The sequence below is a fragment of the Miscanthus floridulus genome, chromosome 9, assembly GCF_019320115.1.
Source record: "Miscanthus floridulus cultivar M001 chromosome 9, ASM1932011v1, whole genome shotgun sequence".
Classification (NCBI taxonomy): Eukaryota; Viridiplantae; Streptophyta; class Magnoliopsida; order Poales; family Poaceae; genus Miscanthus; species Miscanthus floridulus.
In genome coordinates, this window is record NC_089588.1 from 45,925,545 (window position 1) to 45,944,215 (window position 18,671).

General features: G+C 47.3%; 1 protein-coding gene and 1 pseudogene across 1 annotated transcript; both read right to left on the reverse strand.

Moving 5' to 3' along the window:
• Positions 1-5,161: 5,161 nt before the first annotated feature.
• Positions 5,162-7,272, reverse strand: LOC136481849 (mitochondrial outer membrane protein porin 1-like). Its single transcript, XM_066479128.1, has 4 exons — positions 7,034-7,272; positions 6,700-6,789; positions 6,411-6,619; positions 5,162-5,719 (listed from the first exon to the last, which is right to left on the reverse strand). Exons 1-4 carry the CDS (start codon positions 7,199-7,201, stop codon positions 5,413-5,415), a joined length of 774 nt encoding a protein of 257 aa, XP_066335225.1. The 5' UTR covers positions 7,202-7,272; the 3' UTR covers positions 5,162-5,412.
• A 615-nt stretch (positions 7,273-7,887) lies between these two features.
• On the reverse strand, positions 7,888-10,916 carry LOC136479801 (serine/threonine-protein kinase BSK5-like; annotated as a pseudogene).
• Positions 10,917-18,671: the final 7,755 nt, after the last annotated feature.

Below are 18,671 nucleotides of genomic sequence, written 5' to 3' on the forward strand. Positions count from 1 at the left end.
AGGCTAACCCTAGATGAATCCCCATGAATGGGACACCAGGGTGTCCTTTAATCTGACCAGTTGATAGGAACCAAATCTCACAGCCATACCTACGAAGGGTCCGAAATTACCCCCCAGGCGATTCTATCCGAATCACCCGGGGGCTTGGCGGCTACACCCGACGGGTGTGCTCGCGTGCACCCTCTGGCGAATCGAAATTCCCCCGAGGTGATTTTGCCTGAATCACCTGGGGACTCAGGGGCTACACCCGATGGGTCCCCTTGCGCGCACCCTTTGGTGAATCGAAATACCCCCCTAGCGATTCTGCCCGAATCACGCGGGGGCTCGGTGGCTCGAGGGCTACATCTGTCGGGTGCGCTCGCGCGCACCCTCTGGCGAATCAAAATGCTCCCCGGGCGATTCTATCTGAATCACCAGGGGGCTCAGGGGCTACTGTCGGGGACCTAATACCGGGGTACCAAATGAGGTGGAATTAATAAACCATCGAATGTTGACGCTTCCGGTCAGATAAGATCGCTACTACACTTCTTGCCCGAACGACGGAAGATTGGTTCCGCCTCGCCCGACCCCCAAGGGCTAAGACTTCGCCTCGCCCGATGCCTGAGGGCAGACTCCGCCTTGCCCGACAGCTAAGGGCTAGCTCCACCTCGCCCGACGTCCGAGGGCAGGCCCCGCCTCGCCCGACGGCTGAGGGCAGACTCTGCCTCGCCCGATGGCTGAGGCCTAGCTCTGCCTCGCCCGACGTCCAAGGGCAGGCCCCGCCTCACCCAATGGCTAAGGGCAGACTCCACCTCGCCCAACGGCTGAGGGCTAGCTCCGCCTCACTCGACGTCTGAGGGCAGGCTCCGCCTCGCCCGACGACTGCACCCTGCTCCTTCATTAAGACGAGCATAGGGTATGATAGGACATTCGAGTCAACCATAGTACCGAGGGCCATGCCCTGCATGCCTGCAAGATGGTACTGTCAGGATACGATGGGACGGGCGCTTTAGGCCCTTTCCGACCTGACAGAGCCCGAACAGTGTTGTAGGTGCCGACTTTTGTCCCATAATATTGTAGGCGCCGCCATCAGCCCTCGAACACGGATACTAATACAAGCATACGACAACCACTACAATCCAAGATAGAACTCACATCATCTACAGTGATGGACGCATGGTCACTTCCCCATCTACTCCCCGTAGGGTCACAGCTCGGCTCTCTGGCGGGCCGCACCGTCCACCGGTGTGGGATGGGACACACCCACTTGATGAATAAGGCTAGGGCATGGCCCTATGAGGATCAGCAAACACGCCATCCCTGACACGGTCTGCCATGTTAATAGGGCAGGCACAGGGGAAAAGGAAGACCTGGCTCCTCGAAGGACTTTCTCTACCTTTGTTTTTTTCCTCTTTCTCCCATCTGTAAACCCCTGCTCCCCCCTTGGTCTATAAAAGGGAGGGCTGTGCACCCCACTAAACAGACCGACCGATCACTCTTGAGACACAAGATGATGAATTGATTCCACACAACACACAGTCAAGCAGCAATCGAGCTCTTGGCATCCTTTCAACCTTTCCATCAGAGACTTGGGACCTATCCCTCTCTCGACGGTTTGTACCCCCTACTACGAACCTTTTTTGGTACTGATAACATGAGCAGTAGCGAACTGGACATAGGGACATTCTGCCCGAACCAGTATAAACCTTGTGTCCTTTAGTACACCATCCGGGCCTAACGTGCAACAATTATAAATTTACTAGTTGATGTCTGTTCAAAACACCGACAATTGACGCGCCAGGTAGGGGCCTTTGCACGTTCCAAATTAGGCCTCGGATGGCTAACCACGCAATCAGCTGGGTCCTAGGCGCACGCGTGCATTTCGGTGACCTAGACTTCATCGTCATGATGGGAGGAGAGTTGGCGTTGGCCCACGTCGCCATCCGATCTCTCCCCTCCATCGGCTTCAACTACGAGAGGCTTGAGCACCGGCCCGGCTTCTCCCTTGGACCCCACCCATCTAGGGAGGACCCGCGCCTCCTTACCCTCTCTTTGGAACACTACACACGGAGCGCCCCGATGGCGTTTCTGTTCGGTCTCCGCAACGCCGCGGCGACCGTTAGCCACCTTGTGGCACAATGCACGATCCCGTCCCCTGCGAACAACGAGTTCATGGGGATGATCGAAAGTGTCATGGAATCCCTCCACAGCCTCCTCCTGGATGGGCCGGGGTCAGACTCTGGCTCTGACTCCAGCAAGGGGAGCCATCACCCCTCCCGGGAATGTTTCATGGCGGGAACCTCCGAGGGACACGTCGAAAGCGTCTCCGTAGAGGAGGCTACCCCGGTAGGCAACCTCGGTGGCAAAACCAAAGGGGATACAGCAGCCCCACCTCATGTAGGGGTGGACCAGCTGAGAGCCTAAAAGCGGGAGATCAATGAAGCCGGACAACAGCTTGTTCGGTAATACGCGGAGGTCGATCGGGAGATCCAACACCGCAGGGACGGTGGGCGAGCACGCGCCGTGGCCCGTGACATAAACCAAAGGATCATCGCCAATGATGAGACCCTTCCTCACTTCACTTGGGAAAGCCAGAACATCGCCGCCGCAACGGCCTTGCTTCATGGCCTCCCAGAGGCCGCAACGCCAGAGGATCGTCGGGCCCACCACGAAATTCGCATGCTACTCGAACGTGCGGCGGCGCAGCAGGCAGAAAGCTCGTTGTCTTGGTGACACGAGCTCGACACCAGCCAGCACACGCCCTCGGTGTGCCTCGCCAGGGACGCATCAGTCCACCAGGCACCTCAAGGCGGTGGGCAGCGTGCTGTGGCCCAGATACATCAGCGCCTCGGCCGTAATCGCAATGCATGCAGCACCCTCGACGCCCGTAGACGTACCTACAACGACCCAAGAGAAGGAGTCCGCTGTGGCTATCGCCCTTGTCATGGTGGACGCTACGATAGCGGCGAGGACCGAAGCCTGAGCCCCAGCCTGCCGGCTCTCAGGCCTTCGGCGGGCACATCCTCAACGCTGCTTTCCCGCCAAGGTTCCGACCACCTTCCAATATCCCTAAGTACTTTGGGAGACAAACCTCGGACTTTGGCTTGAAGACTATCGGCTTGCCTATCAAGCCTGTGGTGCGGATAATGACGACTTCATTATCCACAACCTTCCACTGTTCTTGGCCAATTCGGCGCGAGCGTGGTTGGAACACCTGCCGTCCAACGCAATCTAGAGTTGGGCGGATTTGAAGGAGATATTTGTGGGAAACTTCCAGGGCATATACAAGCGCCCTGGGAACCCATGGGACCTCAAGAACTGCCGTTAGAAGGTCAGTGAGACCCTCCGTGGGTACATCTGGTGCTTCTCTCGATAGTGCAACGAGCTCCCCAACGTCACCGACGCCGACGTGATAGGAGCCTTTCTGTCCGGGACGTCCTGCGAGTCTTTGGTTCATAAGCTGGGATGCAAGGGCCCACGGACCACCAAGGAGCTCCTGGACATCGCCACCAGCCACGCCTCAGGAGAAGATGTGGTCGGAGCGATCTTCGATCGCTTCAAAGGCAAGGCAAGGCGGGACGAGGGTGCCAGCGAAGGCACCACCAGTCGTTCCGCCAAAATGAAGAATAAGAAGCAACGGCGCGAGGACTCGCTCATAGCCACTGCTGACCGCAAGGGTGGTCGGAAGCCCACGAAGGGCACTCTGAACCACTTTGAAAAATTACTCGAGGGGCCATGCCCGAACCACGCCTTCCCTATTAAACATCTGCTCAAGATCTGCTGCCAAGTAGCAGCAGCAATGGCATTCATTTTGAGTATGTTAGCTTTGATTTTTTTTTCTAATAATGTGATGATTTCAGTCCTATGGTCGTAGCAGAATTCATTAAGTTGAGCCAAGACTGCAACCTTTTTGTTTATTTTTTTGTGCCACGAAACAGCATATGCTTGCTTGATTTGTTAGTGTGTTTTTGCAATGACAGAACAGCTAAAGGTGACTTGCTCATCATTTGTACTTGCCATTGCTGCCCGTGCTTCGCTGCGGGTGATTTGCTTGGTATAGAAAACCTCATATGACTAATATGTTTTCTCATCGTATTAGTACTGAAGATTGGTCTCAATATTGTAAACGAACATAGAGGTTGGTTGTCATTACATGGTGCCTATTCTAGGCCAACAAATAAATGACATATTAGTGGAAAGAAGTATTTGATGGAGTTGGATTCAAGCAACTAACACACTTAGATTTGAAGTACAACATTGGATAGCATTACATTATAGGCGAAAATAGCAAAAACTAAAACACAAGTACTTCTCCTAACGGGAGGGTTTAAAAAAAGTGAATTAGGATCCACTCTTCTTAGGTGAATCTACAACACGCATCCAATAACTACGGATGACAATAATGACAAGAGTACAATACAGGAGGACAACGACGAAAAGCACTACTACTACGGGTACGGCATCCCAAGGCAACTAATCTACCTTGGAACCACGCATCTTGATTCCTGTGCTCGACGGATTCTTTTACTGTCCTGGCTATGGATCTACAGCTTCTCGCGCTAATGGCTGAGTGAGAGGAACCAAGGGTTCTGCTTCTAACACTTCCGAAGGTGGAGGCGCTGGCGGTTCTACATCACCTGTTCTCCTTGTTTCAGTTGGGTAAATAGGGATCCCCTCCAAGATTGCGGCATCCCGCATTTCATCAACCATCGCCCTCCGCTTGGCCCTAGTGAACAAATAGGCCTCACCCAGTTGATGAACATGCCGATCTTCAGCCTCCTTCAGAGCTTCTGACATTGTAGTCTCCCGACTCTCAGCAGCTGCAGCACTAGCATGCGCTTCGGCGAGCTGCACCTGGAGCATCCGAGTGAAGATCTCGACTTCTTCGACGCGCTGGAGGCACGCCCTTAGCTCCAAGGCTTGCCGGTCATACTGCTCATCCAGAGCAAGCATGTACGTGGTCAAGCGCACCACGGTAGGACTATCTTCTTGCGCATCACACCCTTGCAAAGCCTCCATGCGAGCCATCCATGGCCGCCAATTCTTATCCAAGGGTGGAAAGAACTTCATGGGGATACGGGCAACGGGCTCTTCATAGAGCTGGCAAAGGTACCACATACCCCTTGCAAAAACAGTTGCAGAAAACAGGACCACCCCTACCTCAATTGACACAAGTCACCATCAACCATTGTAAACAAGTTTAGAATTCTACCGAGCTTGAATTATTGTGAAGGTTGCTCATTTAACAGAGCGCTACACAGACGACCGAAAAATTTCCTCAATGAAACATTTCACGGTTCATGAAATCGACAGACTGCAACGACCAAAAGATGTCGGGAACCCCAACAGTTTTGTTTTCACCAGCTGACCTGATCTGATTGAAACAGTCATGCTAGGAGCTTAGAAGGAAAAAAATATGGTCTCGATAACCAATCAGGGCTTGAGGGCCACGGCAATCCCGACCTTCGAGCTCTTCTCGATGGTCTTTGTGTCGACCTCGGCCGAGATGGTGACCAGTGACTTTGGGCTCCACTCATGCTGGATGAGGGCGCTGGCCTTGCCAGAGTTGTTGATGTGGGCCTTCAAGATGGTTAGTGGGTCCAGAACGTGCTGCCCGCCAAAGGTGAGGGTGTTTTCATTGGTCGAGAAGCTGTGGGTAAGCTCTGCCCCAACAGCTGTGTTGCTCAATTCGCTCACCTTGTGGTAGTAAGCTCCAGTAAGGCTGTCTCCCCTGTTGTTCCTGCAAGAGAAGGTTGGATCAGTAACATGAAATTTGGAAAGGCACTGCAATAATAAGACAGTAAACATCCTAGAAGAAACGGGATTATATCTGTTGAGGAGCTATGACATCAGTTTCATTTAATATAAGAAAATTATACATAGGGCTTTTCACTCAATTAGGAAACCAAAATACTGAGCATCAAACCCAAAATTATACATAGGACTTTTCACTCAATTAGAAAACCAAAATACTTAGCATCAAACCCTTCCTGGAGGCACGGCTCAATATTAGCCATATTGCCACCAGCTTACTGCAAAAGATCCCTTTTTCCAATGAAACAAAAAAAAACACTTAGCAAAGTTAGTAACTTTCATCAATTGCTGTACATGCAATAATCTGAGTGACTTAGAAACTCGTGTTTGTTGCAAACAAATATAAGTGAAGCAAAATTATAAAGTTGCTTCTTTCAAAAACTCCATTTGAGAAATGTCTCAAAAGGTGAAATCATGGTGACAATATATTAATATTTTGACTATTTTTTATGCACTAAACCAGCTACACAATGGCTTGAAGTTGAAACACATTAAGCAGGGATTTGCACTTAACCATAAAAAAAGAAATTACAAGTATCAAATAAGCTTAAGCATTGTCAAATAACAGTCGCATACAGTGCCTAAATATATAAGATTACTACACTTTGAAAACTCACAGGGTCAGGGATGCGATGAGGTCTTCATGAGTGAACCTCAGTCCAGCGTTGTATTTGGTTAAGTTCCCAGTGGCAGTATCAAGTGAGACATCTGCACCAACTGCAAGAGCCTTAGTGCCAAAGGCAGCAGAGAGGTTGACTACAGGATTGGTTGTCAGACCAATGCTTGCATTAACTCCAGCATAATCATGCAAATACTGAAGCTCAACCTACAACCAGAAATAAATACATGAATACATTGAAGAATAACCTTCCACTTAAGAAATAATAAACTGAATTAGATTATTACCTTTCCAGCCCTCTGATCAGGAACAGCAAAGCTAAGGATGGTTTTCAGTCCTGGAGTTGCAATCTCATCAACAGTAACTGTAGTAATGATCTGAACAAGCACGTCAAAGCAAGCAGTCAACAGAACTCGAACAGTGAGAAACATGACAGATCAACTAATTAGTCAAAGAGCAAATTGTTGACCAACACAAATAGCATGCTTGATAATAGTTTGGCAAACTACTACTATTAGTCTAGGTGATATCACAAGAAATGAACATGTTGCAGGTCCATTTTGAGCAAAGCATGCAATTTCCAGGGGTTAAGTATATACATATACAGAGAGAGAGATTTACATTTGACTCTGAGTTTGCTTTCACATCTACCGTAATGTTCTTATTCTTTATCTGTGATTGTATCTCACCAAAGATCAGGTCAGCTTTCTTTGTGCTAGAAGCAGTGACAGCCTGCATGAAAAAAGCAACAGAGGATATTAAAATTATAAGAATATGATAGCCATGCATGCAAATAATTCTAACATAGTCACGATTTTCAGTACAAGCATGTAGGCAGCATTAAGAGAACAATCAAATATATACACGCAAACCAAACAATTAGTTGTTAAATCACCCAAGCCTTTACCATTTAGACCACAACATATGTAATTCCAGACTCCAATACATCAACGGAAAATACAAGTTGCAAAAGTCATCATGAGTTGAGAAACATAATTATGGTAACAGCATACCTGGGGTTCAATACAATCGTTTTTCAGGTGTTTGATACTTCCATTATAGTTTTATTATCCTCAATTGTTTAAGTTCAGTACAGATATATTTTTCCTAAAAGTCTAAAACCCATCAAAACCTACAATTTACTCACATCCCAACCATGGAAGGAAATCCACCGAGCCGTGCTGACATCGCTCAGCTACTTACAATTATTCTACTCAATAACTGACTACCCACTGTCCTCCCACTATCCAGACAGTGCCAACATGTGTTACATCCCCTGAAAATTGAGCCCGACACCAGTTACATAACTAAAGTTGGCTGCTATTTCACATCACCTCCCAGTTTTTATTAGAACCACAACAGCAGTGGGGTTCCACCGTCCTTTTTTATTCGAACCCTTTTCTCCCCCGGCTAAGGGGGTTTCTCTAGCGACCCACTTATTCAAAACAAGCATTAAAAAGAGCATCACATGTAAATCACACATTGCCAAATCCTATACCCTACAGCAAAAAACGAACATGCAGATAGGCATAGAGCACAACTCAAGGCTATGCAGGAACCCAATCTAATCAATAATCTCTTGTGCTGGCTTTCGCTACCAAACAGCCACTCACTCGCTAAGATCGAGCAACAGGATCCGAACCCCACAGACGAATCCAATAGAAGATCATGAACCCATCCCACGGCTATATCAACCACCCATCCCAAGCAAGAATCCATCAGCACTAGAAAGTTCTTTCCTCTTATAAGGTCGAGTGCCTACAGGGAAAAGAAAAGGTAATGTCAACTCGTTCCCTCGAAAAAATATACCAAAGGCAAAAAAAATAAATATCCACACACAAAGAACTAAATAAAGGAGAGAAAAGGTTAGTGTAAAATTTATTTCTATATAAATTATAGAATATGTTAATAGCACTACAGCGCCAATGTATTATAAGTGTAGACTATGTTAAAAGCACGCAGGGTAGGAAAACTTACATGACTTGGTGGAATGTGCTTTCCACTCAGGAGATCAAGCAAGACAGTGCCAAAACTTGTAAACCACTCTCAGGACTTACTCTGCCTGCAGAACAGATAACAGTTAAAGAGGCACATCCCCAAAATGTTTCATGGGATATTGCTAGTGTGACACATTTACCTGTCTTAAGATACTCAGGAGGCGTGAAAGCCAAATTAGTACTGTAACTATTTCCATCCCTGCTGTTCTTCATCAGACCAAAACATGATAGTCTTGGATTACCATCCTACAAAATTGGCCCACAGTCAAAACACAAAAGGATTAATGCTTTTGTATGAAAGATCTGAGAAGCAACTAATGCGAACAAGTAAAGACCTACCACATCAAAGATGACCCTGTATGCATGCAGATCATGATAGAGTGCCCTCCCTTTGCTACTGCAGTAGTCCAACGCCTGTGCCACATAAAGCGCAGCCCTCATCCTCATTGCCCAACCCAATGGATTTGTCTCCCCTGACACATATAACCACCATGAGGATAAAATGCAGCTATCGTCTTTTTTAACACAGAGCAACTATCATATATTAGATTGGTATAATCCACTTAAAGATCAAAATTTTAAATGCTTAAAGCTCCTGACAGCCATATCCCTCCGAGAGTGGTCCATAAATGAAAGGCCATAGCAATTCAAATCCTCCCTAATAAGTACCATTTGTTGGAAGCAACATTTGCAGGTTAGATGCAAATCAAGCTACATATATCCTCTAGCATGGCCAAAAAATCAATGGCATGAATGACTGCTGCACCTCCAACCAGAACAAAGTAACAAACTGAGACAACCCAATATTGGTGATTAAAAGTAACTATAGAAAACCAGTGTCTTGATTTATTGCTAGCCTAAAGTATAGAAATAGCACCAGATACAACAAACAGGTAGAGGATTTGGCACTAGAAACTACTTCCACCCTCTGCGGCCAAAGGCCACATTTCCACAGTGGTTACTGGTACTGAGGTACAGGCGACAAACACACATCCTTAAATATGGTGACTAAAATTAATTATAAAAGACCAGTGTCGATTTCCAGTTAGCCTAAAGCACAGAAATAGCCCCAGATAAAGCAAACAGCTAAATAGTTGTGCAGCAGAAACTAACTTGAACAACACTCTACAATTTAAGGCAACACTTCCGGATTGGATACAGGTGACAAACACACATCCTTAAATATGGGTCCCAATACCATCACCTTGATGCTACATTCGAACTAGTACCACATCAGAATCAACTCGCTAATGTAAGAGAAGAGTGAGGAAGGAGAAACCAAACATACAGTGGAAGAGATGCTTTGCCAAGGTCTCGTGCCGCATGAACTCTGCGACGAGGAGACGCTCGACGCTCTCGCAGCAGCAACCGATCAGATTGGCCAGGCGACCACTGCGCAGCTGCCCAACAGCCCTCGCCTCCTCCTGCACCCACGGACACACAGTCATTCAATCAGACGCCACAGGGCCAAGACGAACACAAGAAACAATCCATCCATCACACGGAGCAAGGTACACGAACCAGGAACTGGCGCGAGTCCGGCCAGGCGGAGCGACCGAATCGCTTGACGGCGACGGTGCGGCCGGATCTAAAGAGCGTGCCGCGGTAGACCACGTTGGGTGCCTTCTCGCCGTGCTCCGACACGATGCGGTCGGGGGCAAAGCCGTCGGTGGCCGCTCGGAGCTCGTCGAGGCTATACTCGGCGAACACCGGCACGCCGCTACCGTCATCCTCGGCGGCGCCATTCTCTGCACATAGGGAATCGAACACAGCTGTTGGATCAGGACCAAGGACGCGAGCAGACAGCCAGACAGACACAGCGGCACACCACGCTCGGAATCAACAGCAAACCACTCGCTGTTAGCTTCGCATTGCTCTCCGCCATGAGAGTGCACGAAGAAACGCAGAGAACCAAACACGATTAAATCCAGAAACCTCGCGAGAGCAACCGAATTCGCCGAACCGAGAGGAGGAGAAACATGAGGAATCAGCGGAGCAAGTGGCGGCCGCCGGCCAGAGCGAACCACGATTCGGATCGCTCTTGCGCGTGCGAACAAATCAAACGGATGGGATCGGAGCCACAGTTCGAGCGAGATCGACGGGGCCGCTTCCCACCAAACAGAAGCGCGAAATCACGCACGCAGGAAACGAACAGCAGAAACCCCTAAAAAGCCGCAACAGAAAAAACACCCCAAATGCCGGGCCGCCGCCGCCGCCCCCAACAACAGAAGATCAGGCGCGGGGCGCGAGGAGCGGCGAGTGTGTGATGAGGAGAGAGAAAACAAAAACATGGAGAATCCTAGGGAGAGGCAACGGTAGGTGGCAATGTCCTGGTATATCTTGACGATGTCCCCGAGCCTAGCAGGCTCCGGTGCGAGTGCCGACACCGCGGCGAGGAGGAAGAGGAGGAGGAGCCGGAGTAGGAAGCTGGAGGAGTTGGACGGAGGCCTGGAAGGCGAGCGAGAGGAGGAGCGGACCTCCAACGTGGTACCCTTGGGCAGGAGCATCGCTGGGTTTGGCTGAGGAACCAGACCGGCCACACTGCGCCGCCGGCACCGCGCCGTGCCGAGGGGCACCAACCGCTCGGGCGTCCTCGTGCCGGTGCGCCGCGCAGGGGGTCGCCGTCTCCCCACCCCAAGAGGGGGCGGAGCAGGCGCTGGAGAGGGCGCACCACCGGTGCAGGCGATGGGGAGGGGCGGCGCTGTGAGAGGCGGAGCAGCGGCGCAGGGGAAGGAAGAGGGCAGGGCGACAGCGACGGAGGAGACGACGGGTAATGTGCTTGTTGTCCATTTACACGAGAGAGAGAAAGAGAAAGAAGCACCATTCTACGTGACAGGACCGTGATAGGACCATGGAGCCCAGGTCTGCAAAGCAAGCTAGGCCCGGCAGGACCATGGAGCCTAGGTCTGCAAAGCAAGCTAGGCCCGGCAGCAGGCATGCACGCATATGTGTCCGCACCGACCATGCATGTCGAGAATCCACTGTCCTCTGCTACGCGTCACCGTCCATTTACGTGCGGTGTACAATAAGCAGAAAGCCGTACTTCATTTAATGTGTGCATTTGCTTCACCTATCTACTGCCGAGTGCACAGAGGAAGACCGATTGTGACGCGCTTCATCTGAACCATGGAATTTCGATCTAACGCACTAAATTAAAAGAACTGACGTGGACATCCTAGAAGGCCGCCGATTCGGCGTGCCTTCATATCTTTAATGCGCCACAATTGGTTAGTTGTTCTTTTGTTTTTCGGAGAATTTATTCAGTTCAGGCTTCAGAAAGATGTTATATGGAACGTTATGCAGGGTATAGCTGGGGCTTGGGAGTTTATTACAGTAGTCATCATCATACATCTATCGAGCTCACGGCGTGAGTTGAAATATGCAAATTGTGTAATACATGATGCAGTAAAGGGCTGTCCTTCTGAAGGATGTAAATCACTACAGCTAGAGCTAGCTGTTAGTAGGATGGCTTACAGCCTTACCCAAGGGCAAAAAATGCTTGTGCAGAAATGATCATTTTATGTAATTACTAACATATGTCCTCTGTCTTTTCTGAAGCATTATGCGCCGATTAACTCTGGGTCTGTCTTCATATATTGTAGGTGAAACTTGGAAATGTAATACAAAGAAGAAGTGTGAGCTTACATCTCTTGTGTTTTACTTTTTCTTTCAAGTATCATTGACTGTTACTCGTCCCTTTGGCCAACCTTAAAATTCAAGGTCGCATTTATCAGGTACATAATTTCTTCTTGTATTATGCATCCATTGGTAGTTACTGTTTTGATGGAGTTACCTGTGTTCATTACAAGAACAAGCACTGTATGGTTTCCTGACTTGCTTGTCTTCTGTTCAGGTAATAAAAGCACAACATTCGCATCAAGGAAGAGGAGGAGCCACAATACAGGTCATTCATTTTATTTGTTCCATAGTTTATTTCCTGCAGCAATTGGCGCCACATACTTCACTCTCATGATTTCAAGTAGTCAATATTTATTCTGTTTTATTTTGAACACTTTGGCTATTATAGGTCGAACTGAGGGATGTTGACACTGGAATGAAAATAACAGAAAGATTTCGTACTGATGAGGCCCTTGAGAGTATGATTTGTTTTTCTTTTTCTTACATAAAAGTATAAAACACGACTTTAACAGCTAAGATGTAGCCATACAAGCCTTTATGTTGTAACCTAACTGCCTCCATGCATGTAACCATCCCCCTACCTGGGCAGTCCTTTCTTCTGATTACAATTTATTGTTCTAGTGTCTTACATAGCAATCATGTGCAAAGCCAATTTTAGGCAGTCTCATAACCTATGGAACATGATTGAGCAAACTAAATTGAATTCATGACTATAATTATGATGTAGAACATGGTATATATTGATCAAGCAGTTGGTAGTCTTAGGACCAATATCTCAACAGCCTCTCCAGAATTTTCTATTGCATAAATGCTGCAATTAATTTGATGGACATGATTGTATTATTATTGCACATAAGTACACTATATTAATAATATTGGAGAAAATACAAAAGGGTACAGTACCTATATGTAACCGAGTTTTATGAGAGGTCATCTAAAACTATCTGGTTCCACTTCCACCTGAATCCTGGCTACATTTAGCCTTTCTGTTTAGCCAACTTCCCTACACAGCCTGAGCTGATAGCCTTGTATTGGCCTGAATCCTGGCTACATTTGAGCCTTCCTGTTTAGCCAAGCTTCTGATTTTGTGATGTTCGATTGCTAGATCTAAGCGCCATTGATTTTGTTATTCTATGGTCTTTCACATAAAAATCATAGTCACCATGAAATGTTATTACGATTACTAGAAAGTTTAATAGATGAAATTTATTGTTTCATTTATCTAGACTAAACTGCCCACCTAAAAGTCATGGAATATTTGTTATATTCTGGTATAAATAAATGTGTATTGTCATTGAGTTTCAGTACAATCGCAGAAGAAGATAAGTCATGATGGAGTTGTGTATGAAAAATATATGTTCTGGTCGAATTTGAATTGTAAATTTGATTTTTTTTACAAAAAAAATGTACTGTAGGGGCTGTTCTAGACTGAACCGCCCGTACAAACAGGTACTATAGGGGCGGCTGGTACTATAGCCGCCCCTACAAATCGATTTTGTAGAGGCGGCTGGTGTTACTAGCCGTTGTAGGGGCAGCTAGTAACACCAGCCGCCTCTACAAATCGATTTGTAGGGGCGGTCTGGGAACTGCCCCTATAAATGCATGATTTTTAGAGGCGCTTGGGCTGATGCGGCTGGGCAAACCGCTCCTACAAAGCCTCTAGAGCCACCCCTACTAATACTATATGGCGTAGTGTGTGACCATTGGACGAGCACTTGTTGTACTGGGTGCGCACCGGCAGTCCAGCGAGTGTGCAGGATTTGAGCACGGACCTAAAACTCAACCAGATAAGTAGGAACTGAAGAGGACACCACCTGATCGCATGCTGAAGCATTGAGCTAGGAAACATGGAAAACAGGATGCACAGAGCCTGATGGAGGTAATTCCATCCTATAGGCCATGGCTCCAATCCGCGCTAGCACGCGGTAGGGGCCGAAGAAGCGGAACGCCAGTTTCTGGTGGGCGCGGCGAGCCACCAAAGACTGGACATATGGTTGAAGTTTGACGAAGACCATGTCGCCCATAGAAAATGAGTGCTCTGAATGGCGCTTATCCACTTGACGCTTCATGTGTGTTTGTGCGCGGAGCAGATGTTGGCGCACCAACAGTAGCATTAGCTCGCGTTCTTTCAGCCAGCAAGACAGCTCAGGCAAGGCGGTGGCAGATGAAGGCACACCCAGGTGCCGTGGAGGGAAGCCGTATAGGACTTCAAATGGAGACCGCCCAAGCGCGGAGTGAGTGCTGGTGTTATACCAGTGTTCCGCCAAAGAGAGCCAATGAATCCACCGAGTAGGGCCAGCGTGGACAAAACAGTGGAGGAAGGTCTCCAAGCATTGATTGACTTATTTGAACAGGGATTGCCAGAATTTACTTGTGAATATCCGGTCGCGATCTGAGATGATTGCCAATGGCAGGCCATGAAGCTTGTACACGTTGTCCATGAAAAGCTTGGCCACTCCGTCCGCTTGGACTAGATGGCGAAGAGGTACAAAGTGCGCGTACTTGTAGTATTTGTCCACAACCACCAAAATGGCATTAGAGGAATTTCCTAAAGTTTCTCTAGTTGATCAAAGAATCAAGGTTACTTCAAGGTTTATTTACTTTGAGACATCAAAACATAGCTTCAGACTGAGATGAGAAAGGAGCTAGGAAATTCTAACTACGGTCCTACAAACATCACCCTGAACATGGTGGACTACGTCGGCCGTCAGGGCTGTCACCACCTGGGGCTACCACAACTATCCGTAGGGCTAGGTGCAATTCTAGGTACACACCTATTCTATTGATTACTACTCTAGTTTTGCAAAGACTAGAGCACTTGATGCAAGTGAGAATCCAATAAATAACTTAAAGTAAATACTAAAGTTAAGTAAATAAAGAACTTAGGAATAGTAATTGAAGAACCTAGAGATTACTCAAGGATGAATCCAATCTATAGAAGTACAAATTCGAGGAAGATCTGATAGATCTGGCTCCCCTTAGCTCTCTCCTCTTCTCTCTCCCTATTTTCTATTTTACAACTAGATGGAAATCATCTAGAGCGACATTACTACAAGGGGTATGAAATTATGAAGCTCTAGAGCGTAGGGTATGTAGATGTGTGCCTCCTAGAGGGGGTCTAGGCGTCTATCGATGAAATCTGGTCAGTAGTCTACCAAGGGGTATACCCACAGTAGTAGATGATTGGTGAAGGTGCGTGTAATAGGAATTGGATGGTGCCACGTGCGTAGAGACAGCGATTTAGATAGGTTCAGGCTGTCTGATCGACGTAATACCCTACGTCCTGTGTCTTTGGTGGATTATATTGAATATGAGATGAATTCGAGGGGGGTCCCTACCCGCCTTATATAGTCTAGGGGTAGGGTTATAAGTCGGTTTAGGTCTAGATCTATTCGGCTATATGGTAAGTGCTTACAAGGAATACGATATCTATCATATCCGAACAGATCTTTCTTCATCCCCAAGATGTCTTCTGATTGCCTTGGGTGCACACCGACCAGAGCCGAGCACCATAGGCCTTGATCTTATGGGCTGGACCACCCCTGGTGGTGCGGCCTATGTCTATTGCCGTGGGTACCTGGGGTTATACCCCCCACAGCAAGTCCCTAAGCGCCTTGTATCCACTGAGCAACGCCGTCTTGAGCAAGTCCAAGCAGTTTAACTTCGAGTCAGACAGTTAATCTGGCAATCTGACTAGTTTAACTAGTAATCCAATCAACAAAATAAAGTGCCGACCAGTTTAACTATAATCTGACCAGTTTAACTAGTAATCCAACCAACAAAATGAAGTGCCGACTAGTTTAACTGGTAATCCGACTAGTTTAACTGGTAACCCGACCAACAAAATAAAGTGCCGACCAGTTTAACTGGTCAACAGGCCTCGAACATACTCAAGTAAGGCTTGCCAGAAGGATGTAAGGAGCTCAAGTTTAAAATTTAAAAATTCTCCACCTTAGGTGAAGTGTACACATTTAAGCTTCGTTGGCGAAGTCGGATGATCATCATCCATGACTTAGTCAAAGATGATACATGCGCCGCAAGGTGCACTGCATACATTATAGTCCTCGAGCCTAATAGTAGGTGAAGAATACACCTGGTGTCAGGATCAAAGAATATCAACGACTAAGAAAGAAAATGGGAACTTAGCCAACCGTTAAATTTGATACAAGCATAACAAGGTGCAAAGTATACATTGTAGTCCCCGAGCCTGACAGTAGTTAAAGAATGCACCTGGTGTCAGGATCAATGAATTACAATGATTATTTAGTCAGAATAACTGAGTCCCAGCTTAGCCGAGCACACAGCTAGTCCCCAGCTTAGCTGAAGACCAGTAAGAGGAAAAATAGTACACTCACAGCTAGGTGAAGTGTACACACTTAGTCCCCGAGCCTGTTGTAAGATAGAGCAGCATCTTGTAGCAGGATCAAAGAAACAAGTGAAAAGGACAAAATCCCCGTGCTTGGCACTAAACATTGGAGTAAAATTTGGAGAGTGCTGAGCACTTAAAAATGGAGAAAAAATGGACAGTGCTTAGCATTTTACCATTGGAGAACATGGAAAGTGCTTAGCACTATACTGTGGCGAAATTTGAAGAGTGCTTAGCACTATACCGTGGCGAAAATCCGAGAGTGCTTAGCACTTAAACATGGAGAAATTGAAGAGTGCTTAGCACTATACCGTGGAGAAAATGGAAAGTGCTTAGCAATTGACCATGGCGAAATTTGGAGAGTGCTTAGCACTTAAACATGGAGAAATTAGAGAGTGCTTAGCACTATACCATGGAGAAAATGGAAAGTGCTTAGCACTTGACCGTGGTGAAATTTGGAGAGTGCTTAGCACTATACCGTGGTGAAATTTGGACAGAGTGCTTAGCACTATATCGTGGTGAAAATCGGAGAGAGTGCTTAGCACTATATCATGGCAAAATTTGGAGAGAGTGATTAGCACTATATCGTGGTGAAAATCGGAGAGTACTTAGCACTTAAACATGGAGAAATTGGAGAGTGCTTAGCACTATGCCATGGAGAACATTGGAGAGTGCTTAGCACTTGACCATAGCAAAATTTGGAGAGTGCTTAGCACTATATTGGGGCGAAATTTGGAGAGTGCTTAGCACTTAAACCGTGGAGAATATGGAGAGTGCTTAGCACTATACCATGGAGAACATGGAGAGTGCTTAGCACTTAAACCGTGGAGAACATGGAGAGTGCTTAACACTTAAACCATGGAGAATATGGAGAGTGCTTAGCACTATATCGTGGAGAACAGGGAGAGTGCTTAGCACTTAAACTATGGAGAACATGGAGAGTGCTTAGCACTTAAACCATAGAGAACATGGAGAGTGCTTAGCACTATACCATGGAGAACATGGAGAGATTACCCAAACCTATGGATGATATCGTCTAGTATATCCATTGCTTTCTTTGCTGTAGACTGGACGAGCGGTTTATACTCAATCCACTTGGAGAATTTGTCAATAGCAACATAAACCCATCAAAATCTGCCTAGGGCGTTCTTTAATGGCCCGATCATGTCCAGTCCCCAGCATGCGAATGGCTAGGAGGCAGGAATCGTCTGTAGAGCCTGAGCTGGAACGTGGATCTGCTTGGTGAAAAGTTGGCAACCCTCACACCATCAGATGAGTGTTTCGGCATCTACGACTACTGATGGCCAATAGAAACCTGCTCGGAAAGCTTTGTTGACCAGACTTCTAGAGGTTACATGGTTACCGCAGGATCCGGCGTGGATTTCTTGAAGTAATGTCGCTCCTTCTTCCCGTGAGATGCACTTTTGAAGCAATTCCTTCTTTGCATTCTTCCGCATTAGCTTGCCATCGACTAGCACGTAATGCTTGCTGTGGTGAATTAGGCGTTCCATCTCGGTCATATCAGTCGGCACATCTACGATGGTCAAGTACTTGATAAAAGGCTCTCGCCAATCACTGCTCAGCGCGGGAATTACCAGGACCAACTGCTCGACAGGGGAAGATTATTGAACTGCTTGCTCCTACTTAATGGATGGAGTTTGAAGATCCTGGACAAAGACACCGGCTGGGACCTCGGCTCTGGTCGACCCTATCTTGGATAACTGGTTGACTGCTTGGTTCTGATCTCGTACGACGAGGTGGTATTCAATACCGTAGAATTTGCCCTCCAACTTTCTGATTTCTGAACAGTAAGCATCCATCTTGTCACTAATGCAGGACCAATCCTTGTTGACCTAATTAATGATAAGCGTGAAGTCACCGTATACCATGAGGCATTTAACGCCAAGTTCGATGGCAATACGGAGACCATGGAGACAAGCTTCATATTCGGCGGCGTTATTGGAGGCTAGAAAATGAATTCAGAGGACATATCAGAGGTAATGCCTGGATGGAGAGATAAAAAAGATACCTGCCCCAGCACCGTCAAGGTTGAGGGAGCCATCAAAGTACATGACCTAGTGCTCAGGTCAATTGGCTGAGACAGGAGCTTGCACGTCAGTCCATTTGGCGATGAAGTCGGTGAGCACTTGAGACTTTATCATTTGGCGGACCCTAAAATCAATGGAGTACATGCTGATCTCTACAGGCCATTTAATGATGCGGCCATTGGCTTCCTTATTATGAAGGATGTCGCCCA